Source organism: Dicentrarchus labrax, unplaced genomic scaffold (assembly GCF_905237075.1).
Source record: "Dicentrarchus labrax unplaced genomic scaffold, dlabrax2021, whole genome shotgun sequence".
Lineage (NCBI taxonomy): Eukaryota > Metazoa > Chordata > Actinopteri > Moronidae > Dicentrarchus > Dicentrarchus labrax.
The window spans coordinates 2,422,369-2,441,029 of NW_026136712.1; the positions used below are offsets into that span (position 1 = coordinate 2,422,369).

An 18,661-nucleotide genomic window follows, 5' to 3' on the forward strand; every position below is an offset into this window, starting at 1 on the left:
ATTTCATTACCGAATAAGTCAGAGGTTAGATTTATGCTTTATTGTAAGTATTGTAATACATGGTTTCACTTTTACATGAGAATAAACTTTGAGAACGAGGACAAATGTATAACTTAAGCAAAGCCATCTCAGTTAAACTTCCCCAAACCCAATACAGAGCAGTACTGATCTGCTAACGTTACCTTAAACTGGGATATAGCGGTAAGCAGCATCCAAGACTAGTGTTACACCGGCTCCAGTGTATGTCTCAGTCCTGAACAGGCCTTTTTCTAACCTAACCTTTAACCCTGCAAAATAATAAAGTAGCTAATGATGTGCTAACTCACTTGCAGGTAAGACTAGGTAACTACTTAGCCAGGCATGCTAACATTAGCATCGGTGTATTTTTTGAGCAGAAAAACACGCAGTTATACATCTCTTAAACCTTTGTTCTTTTTGGTTGGGGAAAAGCCTTCAGACGGACATTACAGAGCTGCCGACAGATAGGAGTGAAAATGATTTCCTTGTGAAGAAGGAGCGCAATAAATTAGAGGTACTGTGTGGACGGAAAGGAAAGAAGGAAGGAAAGCTGACAGAAACCAAGGAGAAACAAAGAAAATGAAGGCCAGTGGATGATCTCACTCAACATACTGCACTAAAAACACAAAGTTTAACTGCCAAACTGCTGCTAACCAACTTTATTGTAATGGTTTCATTTTGTGTTGACTTTAATACAAACAGTTTTTACATTTCTGACTGATATTCAGTTGCCTGAACGTTTTGAAAGAATACAGTCACAGAAGCTGAAATCCGTATCATAGATCGCGTCACTTTTAGTAGCTTTTGATGAATTACAGATAGCTGGAGCAAAGTGTTAATTTGTTGCATTGTGCTTCAAGCGTATTTGTTTGCTTAACAGTGAACTCTCAATCAGGCATCAGTAGTATTGTCATCAGCAGCTGTAGAGCAGGTTGATCCTCATGATGTCCCAGTAGGACATGCCCTGCCTCTGGCCGATCTGCACGTTGGCGTTGGGGATGGGGGGTGATGGAGTCCCTGCCGTGCTGGATGGAGAAGGCTGTTTTCCCATAGTGCATGATGGAGGAGTAGTCGTAGGGAGTGTTGAGGTTGTTGGTAGCCTGCTTGTAGAAGTTGTAGGCCATCTGCGGGTTAATGTTCTCCCAGTTGATCCTGACGTAGTAGTCGCGGTCGCTCCTGGTCTGCTCGTGCTGGAAGCCCAGAGCGTGGTTGATCTCGTGCTGGATGATGCCGTGGTAGAGGCAGCCCCTGTCTGTTGAGAGAGAGGACCTGTCTGCCTCCCGTTTTACCCAGAGCGGAGAAACATCCGGCTCTGTTCTCGACGCTGATGTAGTCGTACTCGTTCTGACGGGGGACGAAACGGAGGCAGGTGCTGCTGTGGAAGGCCTTCATGGCGTAGTCGATCTTCTGCCTTTCCCAGCTGGTGAACTCACTGCTCATGGTGAAGGGGATCATCACCAGGCCGTTGGAGGCTTTCTTCCACAGACAGCTCTGGGACCAGCACGTCATGGCGTTTCTGGTTCTGGGAGCCAACAAGTCTCCTTCCAGCAGAATCTCATTGGTGGCATTGTTGGAGGTCAGGATCCTGGTGGTGATGTCGACAGTGTCGTCTTCGTCCATTTGGACCTCCGGAACACTTCCTTCCTCCGTGAGAGGATGTGCCTGAGAGAGGCCGAGCAGGAGCAGCAGCAGCAGCACACTGACAGAGGGAGTCATCTTCAGGGTGGGTCTGGTAGCTGTGGAGAGACTCCTTGAAGTTTGATGTCTCACTGAGTTCAGTCCAGGCTCTTTATACTCTCCTCTAGAGGTGTGTCTGCATGAGGATTATGGGTTGGGGTCCACACTGCTAGGCCTAAATAAACCTCTTCAGGCAGGACTCCACAGACAAACCTACTACTTCAACATGGTTTGTTATCTCTGGTCGTTAGATGGATGAACAGTTAGTTTACTTGGTCAGACATGTTTAACTAGACATCTTAAATTGTCTTCAAGCTAAAGAGTTCATGGTATCTATGTGATACCAACTTTGGCTTTTATTTTCTTATTTTGCAAAGTGAAATAACTAGAGCTGAACGATAAATCAATTCATATCACAACTACAATTTCAAAGATAGATTTATTGAAGCCAATAGTTGCATCGTGTCTGCAACATAAATGTGACGTTAATTCTCTGAGTGGGACAAACAACTCTGTTGTTTCATGAAACAATTTAGACACAAAACGCTCTTCGAAAACCAGCAGTTTATCATTATAGCTATAACTTGCCAAATACGTAGCTGTTTTTTGCCCTAGAGTTACAACTGGTCGTCCACTAATCGGAAGATCAGCGGTACGATCTCCGGCTCCCTCCATGCCGCTCTTTTATGATAGGTGTGTGGGAGGAAAAATACAGAGGCAAAGGAAGAGAGGACTCCCAAACTCTGTCTTTTTACTTTGACTAAACTTTATAAACGATGCACGACGGTTCGACCTTAGGTCTTCAGATAAAAGGTTTTTACCTGATGAAGGTCAAAGGACCTTTGTGCACTACAAAATGGTTTTTAAATATTTAGGATCCCTAATTATTATTTTTCAATATCTGAGCAGGGTGGGAGAGGGACATGTGCAGGAAGTCACTCAATTAAGGGAACATGGGATCCTAGTACCAGTTTGCATCCTAACAATACAATACAACAGGTCTTTGCTTCTGGCACCATGGCCCACCATTAAGTCACAGTTGTAGCCCTCTAAGAGAAAAAGTTTGGGCACCCCTGTACTAGAGGGTACGGACCGAAAAACCCCAAATGACAAAACCCCCCAAAACAACTGACCATTCACTAAGCCCAACCCCCCTTAGTTACTGTTGCTATGCCCATAAAGCTATCCAGTCTAGCACTGCACATATGCAGTTTACAATGATGACAATGGTTCATTTGACCACTTAAAACTTACAGTAAGTTTTAAAACAATGGATCTCAGATTTTAGGCAGAGGAAAGCAAAAGAAGCTTTTCATCCTCAGTTGACGACTTGATTTGAATGACGTAAATGACCACTTTCACTGACAGCTTTTGTTTAGCTGTAGCTAGCTAGCTAAATAACATTAACTCTGTGAGTTGTTTGGAAAACTCCACCCCTAGCTGACTTTGTAATGTTTCTTATTGACTCTTATGAAAATGAGAAACCAGCATTTGGGTCTGAAATATTCCTTCATTAGATGGCTACATACATGATATCATGCCAGCTCTGCACTATGTAACTATGTAAATAAGACTGAGGCTAAAGCTTAGAGGTCCTAGGTAAAAGGTCATTATCTTCATGAATCGATGAAACATTTAGAATACATGGAAATCAAAGAGCACCATCGCTCTAATATTAGAGGGTAACTATCTAGCTCCAGTATTATACTAAAGCATGAGGAAAAATGTAGTTTAAAACTATTTCCCTCTTAGTCTAGATACACGTAATACATTTCATTACCGAATAAGTCAGAGGTTAGATTTATGCTTTATTGCAAGTATTGTAATACATGGTTTCACTTTTACATGAGAATAAACTTTGAGAACGAGGACAAATGTATAACTTAAGCAAAGCCATCTCAGTTAAACTTCCCCAAACCCAATACAGAGCAGTACTGATCTGCTAACGTTACCTTAAACTGGGATATAGCGGTAAGCAGCATCCAAGACTAGTGTTACACCGGCTCCAGTGTATGTCTCAGTCCTGAACAGGCCTTTTTCTAACCTAACCTTTAACCCTGCAAAATAATAAAGTAGCTAATGATGTGCTAATTCACTTCCAGGTAAGACTAGGTAACTACTTAGCTAGGCATGCTAGCATTAGCATCGGTGTATTTTTTGAGCAGAAAAACACGCAGTTATACATCTCTTAAACCTTTGTTCTTTTTGGTTGGGGAAAAGCCTTCAGACGGACATTACAGAGCTGCCGACAGATAGGAGTGAAAATGATTTCCTTGTGAAGAAGGAGCGCAATAAATTAGAGGTACTGTGTGGACGGAAAGGAAAGAAGGAAGGAAAGCTGACAGAAACCAAGGAGAAACAAAGAAAATGAAGGCCAGTGGATGATCTCACTCAACATACTGCACTAAAAACACAAAGTTTAACTGCCAAACTGCTGCTAACCAACTTTATTGTAATGGTTTCATTTTGTGTTGACTTTAATACAAACAGTTTTTACATTTCTGACTGATATTCAGTTGCCTGAACGTTTTGAAAGAATACAGTCACAGAAGCTGAAATCCGTATCATAGATCGCGTCACTTTTAGTAGCTTTTGATGAATTACAGATAGCTGGAGCAAAGTGTTAATTTGTTGCATTGTGCTTCAAGCGTATTTGTTTGCTTAACAGTGAACTCTCAATCAGGCATCAGTAGTATTGTCATCAGCAGCCGTAGAGCAGGTTGATCCTCATGATGTCCCAGTAGGACATGCCCTTCCTCTGCCCGATCTGCACGTTGGCGTTGGGGATGGGGGTGATGGAGTCCCTGCCGTGCTGGATGGAGAAGGCTGTTTTCCCATAGTGCATGATGGAGGAGTAGTCGTAGGGAGTGTTGAGGTTGTTGGTAGCCTGCTTGTAGAAGTTGTAGGCCATCTGCGGGTTAATGTTCTCCCAGTTGATCCTGACGTAGTAGTCGCGGTCGCTCCTGGTCTGCTCGTGCTGGAAGCCCAGAGCGTGGTTGATTTCGTGCTGGATGATGCCGTGGTAGAGGCAGCCCTGTCTGTTGAGAGAGAGGACCTGTCTGCCTCCCGTTTTACCCAGAGCGGAGAAACATCCGGCTCTGTTCTCGACGCTGATGTAGTCGTACTCGTTCTGACGGGGGACGAAACGGAGGCAGGTGCTGCTGTGGAAGGCCTTCATGGCGTAGTCGATCTTCTGCCTTTCCCAGCTGGTGAACTCACTGCTCATGGTGAAGGGGATCATCACCAGGCCGTTGGAGGCTTTCTTCCACAGACAGCTCTGGGACCAGCACGTCATGGCATTTCTGGTTCTGGGAGCCAACAAGTCTCCCTTCCAGCAGAATCTCATTGGTGGCATTGTTGGAGGTCAGGATCCTGGTGGTGATGTCGACAGTGTCGTCTTCGTCCATTTGGACCTCCGGAACACTTCCTTCCTCCGTGAGAGGATGTGCCTGAGAGAGGCCGAGCAGGAGCAGCAGCAGCAGCACACTGACAGAGGGAGTCATCTTCAGGGTGGGTCTGGTAGCTGTGGAGAGACTCCTTGAAGTTTGATGTCTCACTGAGTTCAGTCCAGGCTCTTTATACTCTCCTCTACGGGTGTGTCTGCATGAGGATTATGGGTTGGGGTCCACACTGCTAGGCCTAAATAAACCTCTTCAGGCAGGACTCCACAGACAAACCTACTACTTCAACATGGTTTGTTATCTCTGGTCGTTAGATGGATGAACAGTTAGTTTACTTGGTCAGACATGTTTAACTAGACATCTTAAATTGTCTTCAAGCTAAAGAGTTCATGGTATCTATGTGATACCAACTTTGGCTTTTATTTTCTTATTTTGCAAAGTGAAATAACTAGAGCTGAACGATAAATCAATTCATATCACAACTACAATTTCAAAGATAGATTTATTGAAGCCAATAGTTGCATCGTGTCTGCAACATAAATGTGACGTTAATTCTCTGAGTGGGACAAACAACTCTGTTGTTTCATGAAACAATTTAGTCACAAAACGCTCTTCGAAAACCAGCAGTTTATCATTATAGCTATAACTTGCCAAATACGTAGCTGTTTTTTGCCCTAGAGTTACAACTGGTCGTCCACTAATCGGAAGATCAGCGGTACGATCTCCGGCTCCCTCCATGCCGCTCTTTTATGATAGTTGTGTGGGAGGAAAAATACAGAGGCAAAGGAAGAGAGGACTCCCAAACTCTGTCTTTTTACTTTGACTAAACTTTATAAACGATGCACGACGGTTCGACCTTAGGTCTTCAGATAAAAGGTTTTTACCTGATGAAGGTCAAAGGACCTTTGTGCACTACAAAATGGTTTTTAAATATTTAGGATCCCTAATTATTATTTTTCAATATCTGAGCAGGGTGGGAGAGGGACATGTGCAGGAAGTCACTCAATTAAGGGAACATGGGATCCTAGTACCAGTTTGCATCCTAACAATACAATACAACAGGTCTTTGCTTCTGGCACCATGGCCCACCATTAAGTCACAGTTGTAGCCCTCTAAGAGAAAAAGTTTGGGCACCCCTGTACTAGAGGGTACGGACCGAAAAACCCCAAATGACAAAACCCCCCAAAACAACTGACCATTCACTAAGCCCAACCCCCCTTAGTTACTGTTGCTATGCCCATAAAGCTATCCAGTCTAGCACTGCACATATGCAGTTTACAATGATGACAATGGTTCATTTGACCACTTAAAACTTACAGTACGTTTTAAAACAATGGATCTCAGATTTTAGGCAGAGGAAAGCAAAAGAAGCTTTTCATCCTCAGTTGACGACTTGATTTGAATGACGTAAATGACCACTTTCACTGACAGCTTTTGTTTAGCTGTAGCTAGCTAGCTAAATAACATTAACTCTGTGAGTTGTTTGGAAAACTCCACCCCTAGCTGACTTTGTAATGTTTCTTATTGACTCTTATGAAAATGAGAAACCAGCATTTGGGTCTGAAATATTCCTTCATTAGAGGGCTACATACATGATATCATGCCAGCTCTGCACTATGTAACTATGTAAATAAGACTGAGGCTAAAGCTTAGAGGTCCTAGGTAAAAGGTCATTATCTTCATGAATCGATGAAACATTTAGAATACATGGAAATAAAAGAGCACCATCGCTCTAATATTAGAGGGTAACTATCTAGCTCCAGTATTATACTAAAGCATGAGGAAAAATGTAGTTTAAAACTATTTCCCTCTTAGTCTAGATACACGTAATACATTTCATTACCGAATAAGTCAGAGGTTAGATTTATGCTTTATTGTAAGTATTGTAATACATGGTTTCACTTTTACATGAGAATAAACTTTGAGAACGAGGACAAATGTATAACTTAAGCAAAGCCATCTCAGTTAAACTTCCCCAAACCCAATACAGAGCAGTACTGATCTGCTAACGTTACCTTAAACTGGGATATAGCGGTAAGCAGCATCCAAGACTAGTGTTACACCGGCTCCAGTGTATGTCTCAGTCCTGAACAGGCCTTTTTTCTAACCTAACCTTTAACCCTGCAAAATAATAAAGTAGCTAATGATGTGCTAACTCACTTCCAGGTAAGACTAGGTAACTACTTAGCTAGGCATGCTAGCATTAGCATCGGTGTATTTTTTGAGCAGAAAAACACGCAGTTATACATCTCTTAAACCTTTGTTCTTTTTGGTTGGGGAAAAGCCTTCAGACGGACATTACAGAGCTGCCGACAGATAGGAGTGAAAATGATTTCCTTGTGAAGAAGGAGCGCAATAAATTAGAGGTACTGTGTGGACGGAAAGGAAAGAAGGAAGGAAAGCTGACAGAAACCAAGGAGAAACAAAGAAAATGAAGGCCAGTGGATGATCTCACTCAACATACTGCACTAAAAACACAAAGTTTAACTGCCAAACTGCTGCTAACCAACTTTATTGTAATGGTTTCATTTTGTGTTGACTTTAATACAAACAGTTTTTACATTTCTGACCGATATTCAGTTGCCTGAACGTTTTGAAAGAATACAGTCACAGAAGCTGAAATCCGTATCATAGATCGCGTCACTTTTAGTAGCTTTTGATGAATTACAGATAGCTGGAGCAAAGTGTTAATTTGTTGCATTGTGCTTCAAGCGTATTTGTTTGCTTAACAGTGAACTCTCAATCAGGCATCAGTAGTATTGTCATCAGCAGCTGTAGAGCAGGTTGATCCTCATGATGTCCCAGTAGGACATGCCCTGCCTCTGGCCGATCTGCACGTTGGCGTTGGGGATGGGGGGTGATGGAGTCCCTGCCGTGCTGGATGGAGAAGGCTGTTTTCCCATAGTGCATGATGGAGGAGTAGTCGTAGGGAGTGTTGAGGTTGTTGGTAGCCTGCTTGTAGAAGTTGTAGGCCATCTGCGGGTTAATGTTCTCCCAGTTGATCCTGACGTAGTAGTCGCGGTCGCTCCTGGTCTGCTCGTGCTGGAAGCCCAGAGCGTGGTTGATCTCGTGCTGGATGATGCCGTGGTAGAGGCAGCCCTGTCTGTTGAGAGAGAGGACCTGTCTGCCTCCCGTTTTACCCAGAGCGGAGAAACATCCGGCTCTGTTCTCGACACTGATGTAGTCGTACTCGTTCTGACGGGGGACGAAACGGAGGCAGGTGCTGCTGTGGAAGGCCTTCATGGCGTAGTCGATCTTCTGCCTTTCCCAGCTGGTGAACTCACTGCTCATGGTGAAGGGGATCATCACCAGGCCGTTGGAGGCTTTCTTCCACAGACAGCTCTGGGACCAGCACGTCATGGCGTTTCTGGTTCTGGGAGCCAACAAGTCTCCTTCCAGCAGAATCTCATTGGTGGCATTGTTGGAGGTCAGGATCCTGGTGGTGATGTCGACAGTGTCGTCTTCGTCCATTTGGACATCCGGAACACTTCCTTCCTCCGTGAGAGGATGTGCCTGAGAGAGGCCGAGCAGGAGCAGCAGCAGCAGCACACTGACAGAGGGAGTCATCTTCAGGGTGGGTCTGGTAGCTGTGGAGAGACTCCTTGAAGTTTGATGTCTCACTGAGTTCAGTCCAGGCTCTTTATACTCTCCTCTACGGGTGTGTCTGCATGAGGATTATGGGTTGGGGTCCACACTGCTAGGCCTAAATAAACCTCTTCAGGCAGGACTCCACAGACAAACCTACTACTTCAACATGGTTTGTTATCTCTGGTCGTTAGATGGATGAACAGTTAGTTTACTTGGTCAGACATGTTTAACTAGACATCTTAAATTGTCTTCAAGCTAAAGAGTTCATGGTATCTATGTGATACCAACTTTGGCTTTTATTTTCTTATTTTGCAAAGTGAAATAACTAGAGCTGAACGATAAATCAATTCATATCACAACTACAATTTCAAAGATAGATTTATTGAAGCCAATAGTTGCATCGTGTCTGCAACATAAATGTGACGTTAATTCTCTGAGTGGGACAAACAACTCTGTTGTTTCATGAAACAATTTAGACACAAAACGCTCTTCGAAAACCAGCAGTTTATCATTATAGCTATAACTTGCCAAATACGTAGCTGTTTTTTGCCCTAGAGTTACAACTGGTCGTCCACCAATCGGAAGATCAGCGGTACGATCTCCGGCTCCCTCCATGCCGCTCTTTTATGATAGGTGTGTGGGAGGAAAAATACAGAGGCAAAGGAAGAGAGGACTCCCAAACTCTGTCTTTTTACTTTGACTAAACTTTATAAACGATTCACGACGGTTCGACCTTAGGTCTTCAGATAAAAGGTTTTTACCTGATGAAGGTCAAAGGACCTTTGTGCACTACAAAATGGTTTTTAAATATTTAGGGAGGGACATGTGCAGGAAGTCACTCAATTAAGGGAACATGGGATCCTAGTACCAGTTTGCATCCTAACAATACAATACAACAGGTCTTTGCTTCTGGCACCATGGCCCACCATTAAGTCACAGTTGTAGCCCTCTAAGAGAAAAAGTTTGGGCGCCCCTGTACTAGAGGGTACGGACCGAAAAACCCCAAAAGACAAAACCCTGTAGCTGTAGCTAGCTAGCTAAATAACATTAACTCTGTGAGTTGTTTGGAAACTCCACCCCTAGCTGACTTTTTAATGTTTCTTATTGACTCTTATGAAAATGAGAAACCAGCATTTGGGTCCGGGATATTGGGATAAAGTGGTAAGCAGCATCTAAGACTAGTTACACCGGCTCCAGTGTATGTCTAAGTCCTGAACAGGCCTTTTTTCTAACCTAACCTTTAACCCTGCAAATATTATTGCATGGAAGAAAAGTTTTTTTTTAGGACAACCTGGTTTGTTCGACAATAAGCAAATGTGATTTGGTATTACTGCACACAATATTCTCTTTGTCGAACAAAGGTTTTCTTACACATTTAGATCATCTTAACAAATGACCACAACCTTACAAATTTATGCTTGTCCCACACTGTTGGATAGACAAAGGACGTCCCGGAGGGGCTGCGAGCCGAGCTGCTGCTATAGTAGCTCAGCTTGTTTCTCTGATAACTTAAGATCCAGACGTCCGATGACTGAACTCCTTCATCCGGTTCAAATCTAGAGTTAAAATGCACCAAGATCTAAAGAGTCGATGGTAAAAATGTGGCTTCAGACTGGATAAACAGTCAATGTATGACAGCTTCTGATAGACAACCACAATGCTGACGCAGGCACAAAGGGGATATGATGCCATTGACAGGCGACCCGTGAAACACAGCGTTACCTGAATAAAATGACAAATTTCTTTGAGTTTGAACATTATCGGAAACATTTGGTGTAATGTAAGCACACAGCTTTGTAGTTCATAGATATTGTAACGTGGAAATGTTACAGATTAGAGCTTTAATCCGATTTTTTTCCTGGTGAACAAAGATAGAATTATGTTTGGTACAAATATCTGTTTTTTCTTTGTTACAACCATCGCAGTCAGATATTTTTTGATCAACTTTGAACAACTAACAATGTGAACAGTACAAGAAAACAAAACTAATGGGTCCCGACCCAGAATGTTCACCCACGCGTGTGTTGTTTGGCAATGGTTTTAGTCCTCTGTGAATTATAATCTGGGTTGAGTAAGAGAAGGTTATGCAAATTTTAGCAGCACATATGCCTCTACCATTCGCCATATTAAGAATTCAAAGAAACACCCAGATAAGAGATCTGTGATCTATCTGTCGATTTATCTCTGTTTCTTTATTTATTGTACCCTGTAACAGGATTAACGACTTTTTGTTCCAAAGATGTCCTGCATCATCTTGCATCATGTTTGTACATGGTTTGTATTGGCTTTAATGGAAGAGACATTTCTTTGTCGACATAAATCATGTTAACTGCTCGTGTTTGAGAAGATTTCCTTCCATCCAGTTTGTATTGTCCACACTCTTAATATATTGGTCATATCAGCCTCCTGAATTGTGCAGGTTACGGGAGAATGCAATCCTGGATTTGGGCATTACATCATTATCATCATTAAATCATTATTTTTATTGTTTTAAAACAATACTTTATTAAGTTTTTCACATATAGAAAACAAACAAATAACAATGACCACAGCAATAAAAAATAATGTATAAGTGTACTATACAACAAAACAATCAAAACATGAAAAACAAATTAAATAATAAGTAAATAAAAACAAATAAATAACTGAAAAAGCAGCAGTAGTGATGATCTTCAAGTTAGTGCAACATTCTCCATTCATCTTCCAAAAATTCCAAAAAAGGTTTCCACACTTTAACAAACTGTTTTCTTTTCCCTCTAACAATAAGTCTTTCCAGTGCAAGGTATGTTGCAATCTCCTTCAGCCACAACTTTACAGAGGGTAATTGTATATTTTTCCAGAAAAGAGTGATCAGTCTTCTAGCTTGTTAAGAAGCCCAAAATCAGTCAACACTGATTGTTTAGAATTGACGACCAAATTTTCAGGGTATATACCTAGGATACAAAGTTCGCTTGTAGGGGAACATTCTTACCCACCATCTGGGAAATGGCCCCCATCACACTCTGCCAAAATAGCTGTACCTTTGAGCATTCCCAAACACAGTGGAACAGTGTTCCTTTTTCCTCTAAACACTTACAACAAAAATATCTGGAATATTAGGATAGATTTTATTCAGCTTTACTGGGGTGATATAAGTTTGCATTAGCCATTTATATTGGAGCAATTTCAATCTTGTAATAATTGTATTTTGCTTTGCCTTTAAGCATGCCACTTCCCAGTCTTCTTTAGGTATATTCTCTCCAATATCGACTTTCCATGCTTCTAATCTGTCTTTGGATGATTCCTTTTCATAAAATGTTATTTTTATTGTTATTTTTATTTTTTATTTATGCCATACAATTTATATTTCCAACATTTAGTAAATAAGTATCTCTGCATTCACGTCTTGTCTTTCATGTGAATTTCATGGAATAGAGACATATGGATAAGAAACAAAAAACAACAACACACCTAATATAAGTCAAAAGAATACTAAACAAACAATTATTATTAGACATGATTATATATTAATATAATTTATGTTTATTTATGCTTAGTACATTTGTTTGTTTGTACATTGAGAGCAACATAAAACCAGAGTCAGATTCCTTGTGTGTTCTAGCGATTTTCTGTGTTTTAAATTTTTTATTTTTTTATTTTTTTTGACGGTTAGTATCTATATATCCATAAAAATGTCTATTTTAGTTGTATTTTAGTGGTGACCTTTTCCATCATTTCATTGACCTTTTGTTGCCATTGTTTTATGTTTGGGGGTTATGGATGCAAACTATAGGATTGTAAGTTTGTTCGGCTATTAATGAAGGATCCTTTTATTATAAACATTTTCTTTTTCAGAATTTGATTTCCTAAGAGGATGCCTAAGATTAATAGCTTTGGGTTGAAGTTTAATTTTATATCCATCCTCCGCTTACCTCTGCAGATTTGGGAAGCCTGATGTGAGAGGTCTTTTTGGTGGCCACAACCTGTGCTGAATGACAGTATTGGTCCACACATGTGGAAGTATCCTTGAGCAAGATACTAAACCCCAAATTGCTCCCGATGCTGTGCATCGGTGTGTGAATAGAAATAGGTCTTCTTTTCTTTTTCAGACAGCCTGTGCTCTTTCATGAGTGTTATCAATCTCTCTGTACCAAAGAGTAGCATTTGGCAGGAGTCTTTGATCCAATAATGCAGGATGCACTTTCGAGCATTTCAGATTAGTTTCTCAAGGAGTTTGTAGTGTGATACAGGGAGATGTAATTCCCTGGAGGGAAGGCCCAAAAGAAAAAGGAAATCTCCTTGCATTACCTTGGAGATAAATGTCCAGAATCTGGAGATTACAGTCCTAGAAATAGTGGAAATATGTCCCCCTATCAGAATGGCACTTAATGCACAGAGGTGAGAGGGAACGGGGGAACAGGTGTGATATACAGCCTGTGGAGAATCTTGACCTCAGTCTCCCTCAGTCTTACAGGTAAACATGGATCCTATTTACGAGAAATATTTGGCAATTCATATGTGTCATAGGAGCGAAGAAGTGAATAAAGTGATGATAAAATAGGTTTTAGATTTTGGCGTGCCAGTATAAATCTTTCTCCATTACTATAAGGGAGGTTAACAGAAAAAGAGGTAACCTGAAAATATATAAAATGTCTCATTTGCAAATAACCAAAGAAATGCTGCTTCGGAATATCAAACATCTCTTGTAACTGTTGAAAGGATAGTAAAGCATTATCTTTAAATAAGTCAACAAGAACATGAATCACCCAGTTTCGCCAAGAGGAGAAGATGAAAATGCCCTTTCTAAGTCCTGGTTGATTTTCCTGGTTAAGTACAGAGGGAGCATCTGCAATGGATACAGTAGTCGAGGGAGGATATTCATCTCATTGAGACTGATTTGACCAATCAAGGACAGTGGTAGATTATGCCATCGCTCTAGGTCTTTTTTGACTTAAGTGCAGATTGGGGCAAAGTTAAGTTTCCATAGATGGGCGGCTGTGGCTCAGAGGCAGAGCGGGTCGTTCCTTAATCAGAAGGTTGTGGGTTCGATCCTGGTGCCACATGTTGAAGTATCATTGAGCAAGATACTGAACCCCAAATTGCTCCCGATGCCGTGCATTGGTGTGTGAATGTGTATGAATGAGTTAGTTTCTGTTCGATGGACTTTGCCATCACTGAGTGAATGTGTGTGAAAGGGTGAATGTGGCACGTAGTGTAAAAGCGCTTTGAGTGGTCGGAAGACTAGAAAGGCGCTATACAAGTACAGGTCCATTTACCATTTTACCATAGATCCTTCAGATCTGGGGGTACTTTTATTCTGATCTGAGGTGTCTAGCCCCATTATTATCTATTGATTTAATTGAGTCTACAGATTGTATATTGTTTTTCTAGAGCCAGTTGTCTCTTAAGGGCATCTCTTTTCTGCGGTGACGTATAAGATATAATAGCCCCACATATAAAAGCCTTTGCAGTTTCCCACAAGGTAGAAGGGCTTATATCAGGAGTTTTGTTTTTGTCATTTGCAACTCCTGTTCAATATTTTACATGCAAACAAGCAACATTTTAAGCCACCTGCTGCCAGAGTTTGCACTGCCAATCTTTAACATAAGCTAGCACATTAAAATTTTCTAAACACAAATTATTGATTGATTATTGTCGTTTTCTCTATCCTCAGCTCCCAATCTGAAGGGCCGTCCCCGGAAAAAGAAGCTATCCAATTCTTTGTTTCGTGACTCTCAAAGTCAAAAGGAGTTAGAGGTTAAAGGTCACTGTCAAAAATCACTTTTTTCCAAAGAGACTGACGCAACAGCAGGAGGAACCACAGTCAAGGTACAAATTCAAGTATTTTCTGGAATAGTAACTAGTAATTGTATTCTTACGTTACGAAATAATTTCCCCCTGGGATTATTAAAGTATTTCTGATTCTGATTCTGATTAATTTGTGCATATTTTGATAGAGACATATGTACACTCATTTCTCTGTCCTGCACTTTTTTTTCTTCCAGGTAACAGCAGACAAAGCAGGCTTATCCAAACCCAGAGGCAGCAGTGATGGCAGTAACAGGATCAATCACAGTAGCCAGACCACAACACTCGCTCTGTCAGAAGAGAGAAGAGGAAGAGGAAGAGGACGAGGACGAGGGGTGGAGTACAGAGCGGAGGAGCAGGCTTTCCTGGTGTCTCTCTATAAATATATGAAGGAGAGGAAGACACCAATTGACAGGATCCCCTACCTGGGCTTCAAACAGAGTAAAAGACCTCATGTATTACAAGTTGTAATAAACTGGAATTGAACTTTAAAAACAAAGTAAAAAGATAGACTTGTTAATGTGGAAATCCCTGATAGTAACACATCTTTGTGTGGATATTATTTATTCATATATGTGTCTTGTTCCTTTTGTCTCTGTGTGATAGTAAACCTCTGGACCATGTTTCAAGCTGCACAGAAGCTGGGAGGATATGAACTGGTGAGGTTTACAGATTTTCTTCTAGTTTACAGGGGGCAATCATCTGAGGTGTAGTAACCGAGTGTAAAACTATCATAACAATCTCGTATTCCAGATAAACGGGATTTGAGGAGAGAAATAGTCAACGCAGTAACCTGGATCCATATTTGATCAGCACTGCCTAGTTTGACAGTTTGATCTGAGTTTGGTGCGTTGAGCTGGACGGGCTCACTGAGAATGACCTGTCAGTCACAAGGTAGCCACGCCCTAAAGTATACCCTGCTTTATGGTCTATTTTACTCTAAATGTGACCGTCATTTGATAAATGAACATCATGCTGTATGGAAGAAGAAGGAAACTAGACATTGAGACCATAAACTCATTAGAAAACTGTTTACTGAGCTAATAGGTCAAGTCATTGGGTCATTACATTAAACGCAACCAGGCTTCTTTTTGCAACCAACAGAGCTTTAAGGTACTCCCACATTGGTCAGTGCTTGTACAGTTACAATGATGCCTTCCTGTTTGATAATAATGCAGTTTTAAATGTTTGTAACTCAAATAAATGTCTTTTACAATAATCCCTCAATAAATTGTTGATAAATAGTGGTACAACAATTACAACTCATAAACCCTGGATTCAGGTTGCCTCATTAGAAAGTGGTAGCATTCTGTTTATTGTTGTCGTGTAGATTACAGCTCGTAGGCAGTGGAAGAACGTCTATGACGAACTGGGAGGAAACCCAGGCAGCACCAGCGCTGCAACCTGCACACGTCGACATTACGAAAGGTCAGTGTGTTCACTAATGTGTGCATTTCACTAAAGGACATTTCCAGCTGAATGGAGCTCTCTTTTAATAAGATGTACTCCTACATTTGCTGTTCTGGCTGACTTTTATTTTCACATAATATTCATAGAACATTTGTATTGTCCTCAGTGCAGAGCTTTGCCATGAAGTCTAATGCTGTTTCAGAAGCCACGCAGTGTGCCAAAAATAAAATAACTGTTTCAGTGCAGCTATTCATGTAGCAATTGATTCTCTCAAAACAGCTCTTCAGCTCTACCCTGCCTCTCTTAACTCGAGCACATCCTTAAAACACCAAACGGCTCAAAGTGTATTCCAACCCCAGAGGGCTCAGGTAAAGCTTGTACAGTGCCATAATGGATTGACAGACTTCAAGGGATCATTTCAGCAGCTATCATTTAACAATTTCCCTAGTTTTTCCTTTAGGACAGTTGACATTTCTTTTTCTTTTTACATTTCAAGCCTCCACACCTGACAGCCATGGCAGGATGCATTATGTTTTTTTGTCCATCCACTCATCCATCTGTCTTTTTTCCATGAACATGATGTCTCAGGAACGCCTCAAGGGAAATTCCTTCAAATGAAGGATGAATTGATTAAATTTCAGTGGTCAAAGGTGACCTCATAAAACAAGTTTTTGGCCATAATTCAAGAATTAATTTGCTAATTATGACAAAATTTCAATTAAATTCAATTTTATTTGTATAGCGCCAATTCATAACAGAAGTTATCTCAGGACACTTTTCAAATAGAGCAGGTCTAGACCGAACTCTTTATAACATTATTTACAGAGACCCAACAGTACCACCATGAGCAAGACCTTGGCGGCGGGGGCAAGGAAAAACTGCCTGTTAAAAGGCAGAAACCTAGGACAGATCCTCCGGCTCTAGGTGGGTGGGCATCTGTCTCGACCAGTTGGGGTGAGAGAGAGAGAGAGAGAGAATGAGAGAGAGAGAGAGAGAGAGAGAGAGAGAGAGAGAGAAGGCTGCATGAAAAATGTGCTCCTGAATTCATCTCAAACATGGACCTAAACATTTTGCAAAAAAAAACATAATTTTCTTCAAAAAGGACTCTAAAGAAAAGGTAAATACTTTATCAGCAAAACAGAAGAAAGAAAATACCATTTTTGGATATTTTTTTAAATGAAAACAACCAGCTGACTGTCAAAAGCTAGCTGGCAGCTGTGTATCAACTGCTGTAAGCTACCACCTGCCACAGTGTAGAACATTTCTAAGGAGGAACCAGACTAAATAAGATAACAGAAGATGGGTTTTATGAAGATAAGGAGGAGAAGAAAAGAACAAACCAAAAATCATAACATTAATAACTGTGTTTAAAGGCTAAAAAAGCTAACAACAGTAAAGAGTTAGCCCACTAGTAAACAAACAAAGTGGTCGCCATGGAAACAGCCAAGCAGAGAACAGAGAGCAGGGAGGTTAAATCCCCTGCTCTCTGTAAGAGTGCAGCAGCCAGGGAGAAGTTTAAGGAAAAGACACTTCAGGAGAACAAAGAAGTCTTGTTCACGGACTGTGCACTACACAAAGAAGTGAGGAAGAAGAACAACCTCATATTCTTCAGACTCCATATACATCTGGAAGGAAAGTCTGTGCAAGAAATATCCTTAACGTTACATCTCCAGTGAGGGCATCATCTCAGGAGGCCGATTGAAAATTTGTAAGGATAAACACATGAACAAGGATGACCGCCTGCTCACCATCACCTACTACACAAAGGGAAAGGTGATGGTCCAGGGGGGCGAAGAAATCTTGAAATCCTTTGAAGAACTTTTCTCCCTTCCCCTCCTCAGTCCCTGTCCAACAACCCCTTATACAGCATCAGCAGCTGAGCCATGGAGCGTCACGTCCCCCTCCCCACCCACAGCAGCAGAGCTATGCTGCAGCTGTAGCCCGGCCTGCTGTCACAGCCCCTCCCCCCGCTACCTGTGAGCTGAGAGACATCAGGGAGATGCTGCACACCCTGTGCATCCGGCTTCTGTCCAGCTAAGATATATTTACTCAGAGCACTTTCCCATTTGAGTTACAAAACAACATGGACATATATTTGTTAGTTAGTAATAGTAATAGCAATAGTAGTAGTCAGTACAATGGTAATATTATTGAAAATAGTACATCTCCATGGAATTAATATCCCAATATATATAATATAAATATATAGATAGAAGATTTTTAAATCTTTGTCTCACTATACAGGTTCATTTTGTGTGTTTTCTTTTTTGATGCATTCATTCCATATAAGCTGTTGGAATATTCAGGGTCTCCACTCCTCAACCTTTGAGCTGAAGAGTGGAAACCCTGAGTTCATGAAATCTATCAAAGACGTTGATATCATTGTGTCAAGATGATTTGCTCACTCGCTGTCCCCCAGGATATAATGAAGTCATGGTGCTATCCATAAAACTAAAAAACATACACAAGGGCAGAACATCAGGGGGGATTTTGGTGTGGTATAATAGAGATCTTTACAATCAGATCTCACCAGTAAAACAGGGTAAATCGCACATTTGGTTGAGGTTAGATCAAACCCTAGGCATAATCAATATACCTCTGTGCAATTTACATACCCCCAGTGGATTCTCCTTATTTTGAAGAGGACATTTTTGACACCCTAAATTCAGAAATCACCTATTTCCAGGCCCAGGGAAATGTACTTCTAACTGGAGATCTAAATGGACGTACAGGAATTGAACCTGATATCACTGACACACAGGGCAACAACCATGTATTTG

General features: G+C 41.2%; 1 protein-coding gene and 3 pseudogenes across 3 annotated transcripts in view; 1 reads left to right on the forward strand and 3 right to left on the reverse strand.

The window, feature by feature from the left end:
- Positions 1–18,661, forward strand: part of LOC127372866 (AT-rich interactive domain-containing protein 5B-like) — an 88,111-nt gene that overhangs the window by 58,629 nt on the left and 10,821 nt on the right. For all 3 annotated transcript variants that reach the window (XM_051416751.1, XM_051416749.1, XM_051416750.1), the window contains 4 exons: positions 14,338–14,492; positions 14,669–14,912; positions 15,078–15,130; positions 15,802–15,899. In XM_051416751.1, the coding sequence (XP_051272711.1) occupies positions 14,338–14,492; positions 14,669–14,912; positions 15,078–15,130; positions 15,802–15,899 (550 nt within the window). The remainder of the gene's footprint in view (positions 1–14,337; positions 14,493–14,668; positions 14,913–15,077; positions 15,131–15,801; positions 15,900–18,661) is intronic.
- On the reverse strand, positions 649–1,734 carry LOC127372907 (high choriolytic enzyme 1-like; annotated as a pseudogene).
- LOC127372908 (high choriolytic enzyme 1-like) lies at positions 4,114–5,252 on the reverse strand (annotated as a pseudogene).
- LOC127372915 (high choriolytic enzyme 1-like) lies at positions 7,579–8,717 on the reverse strand (annotated as a pseudogene).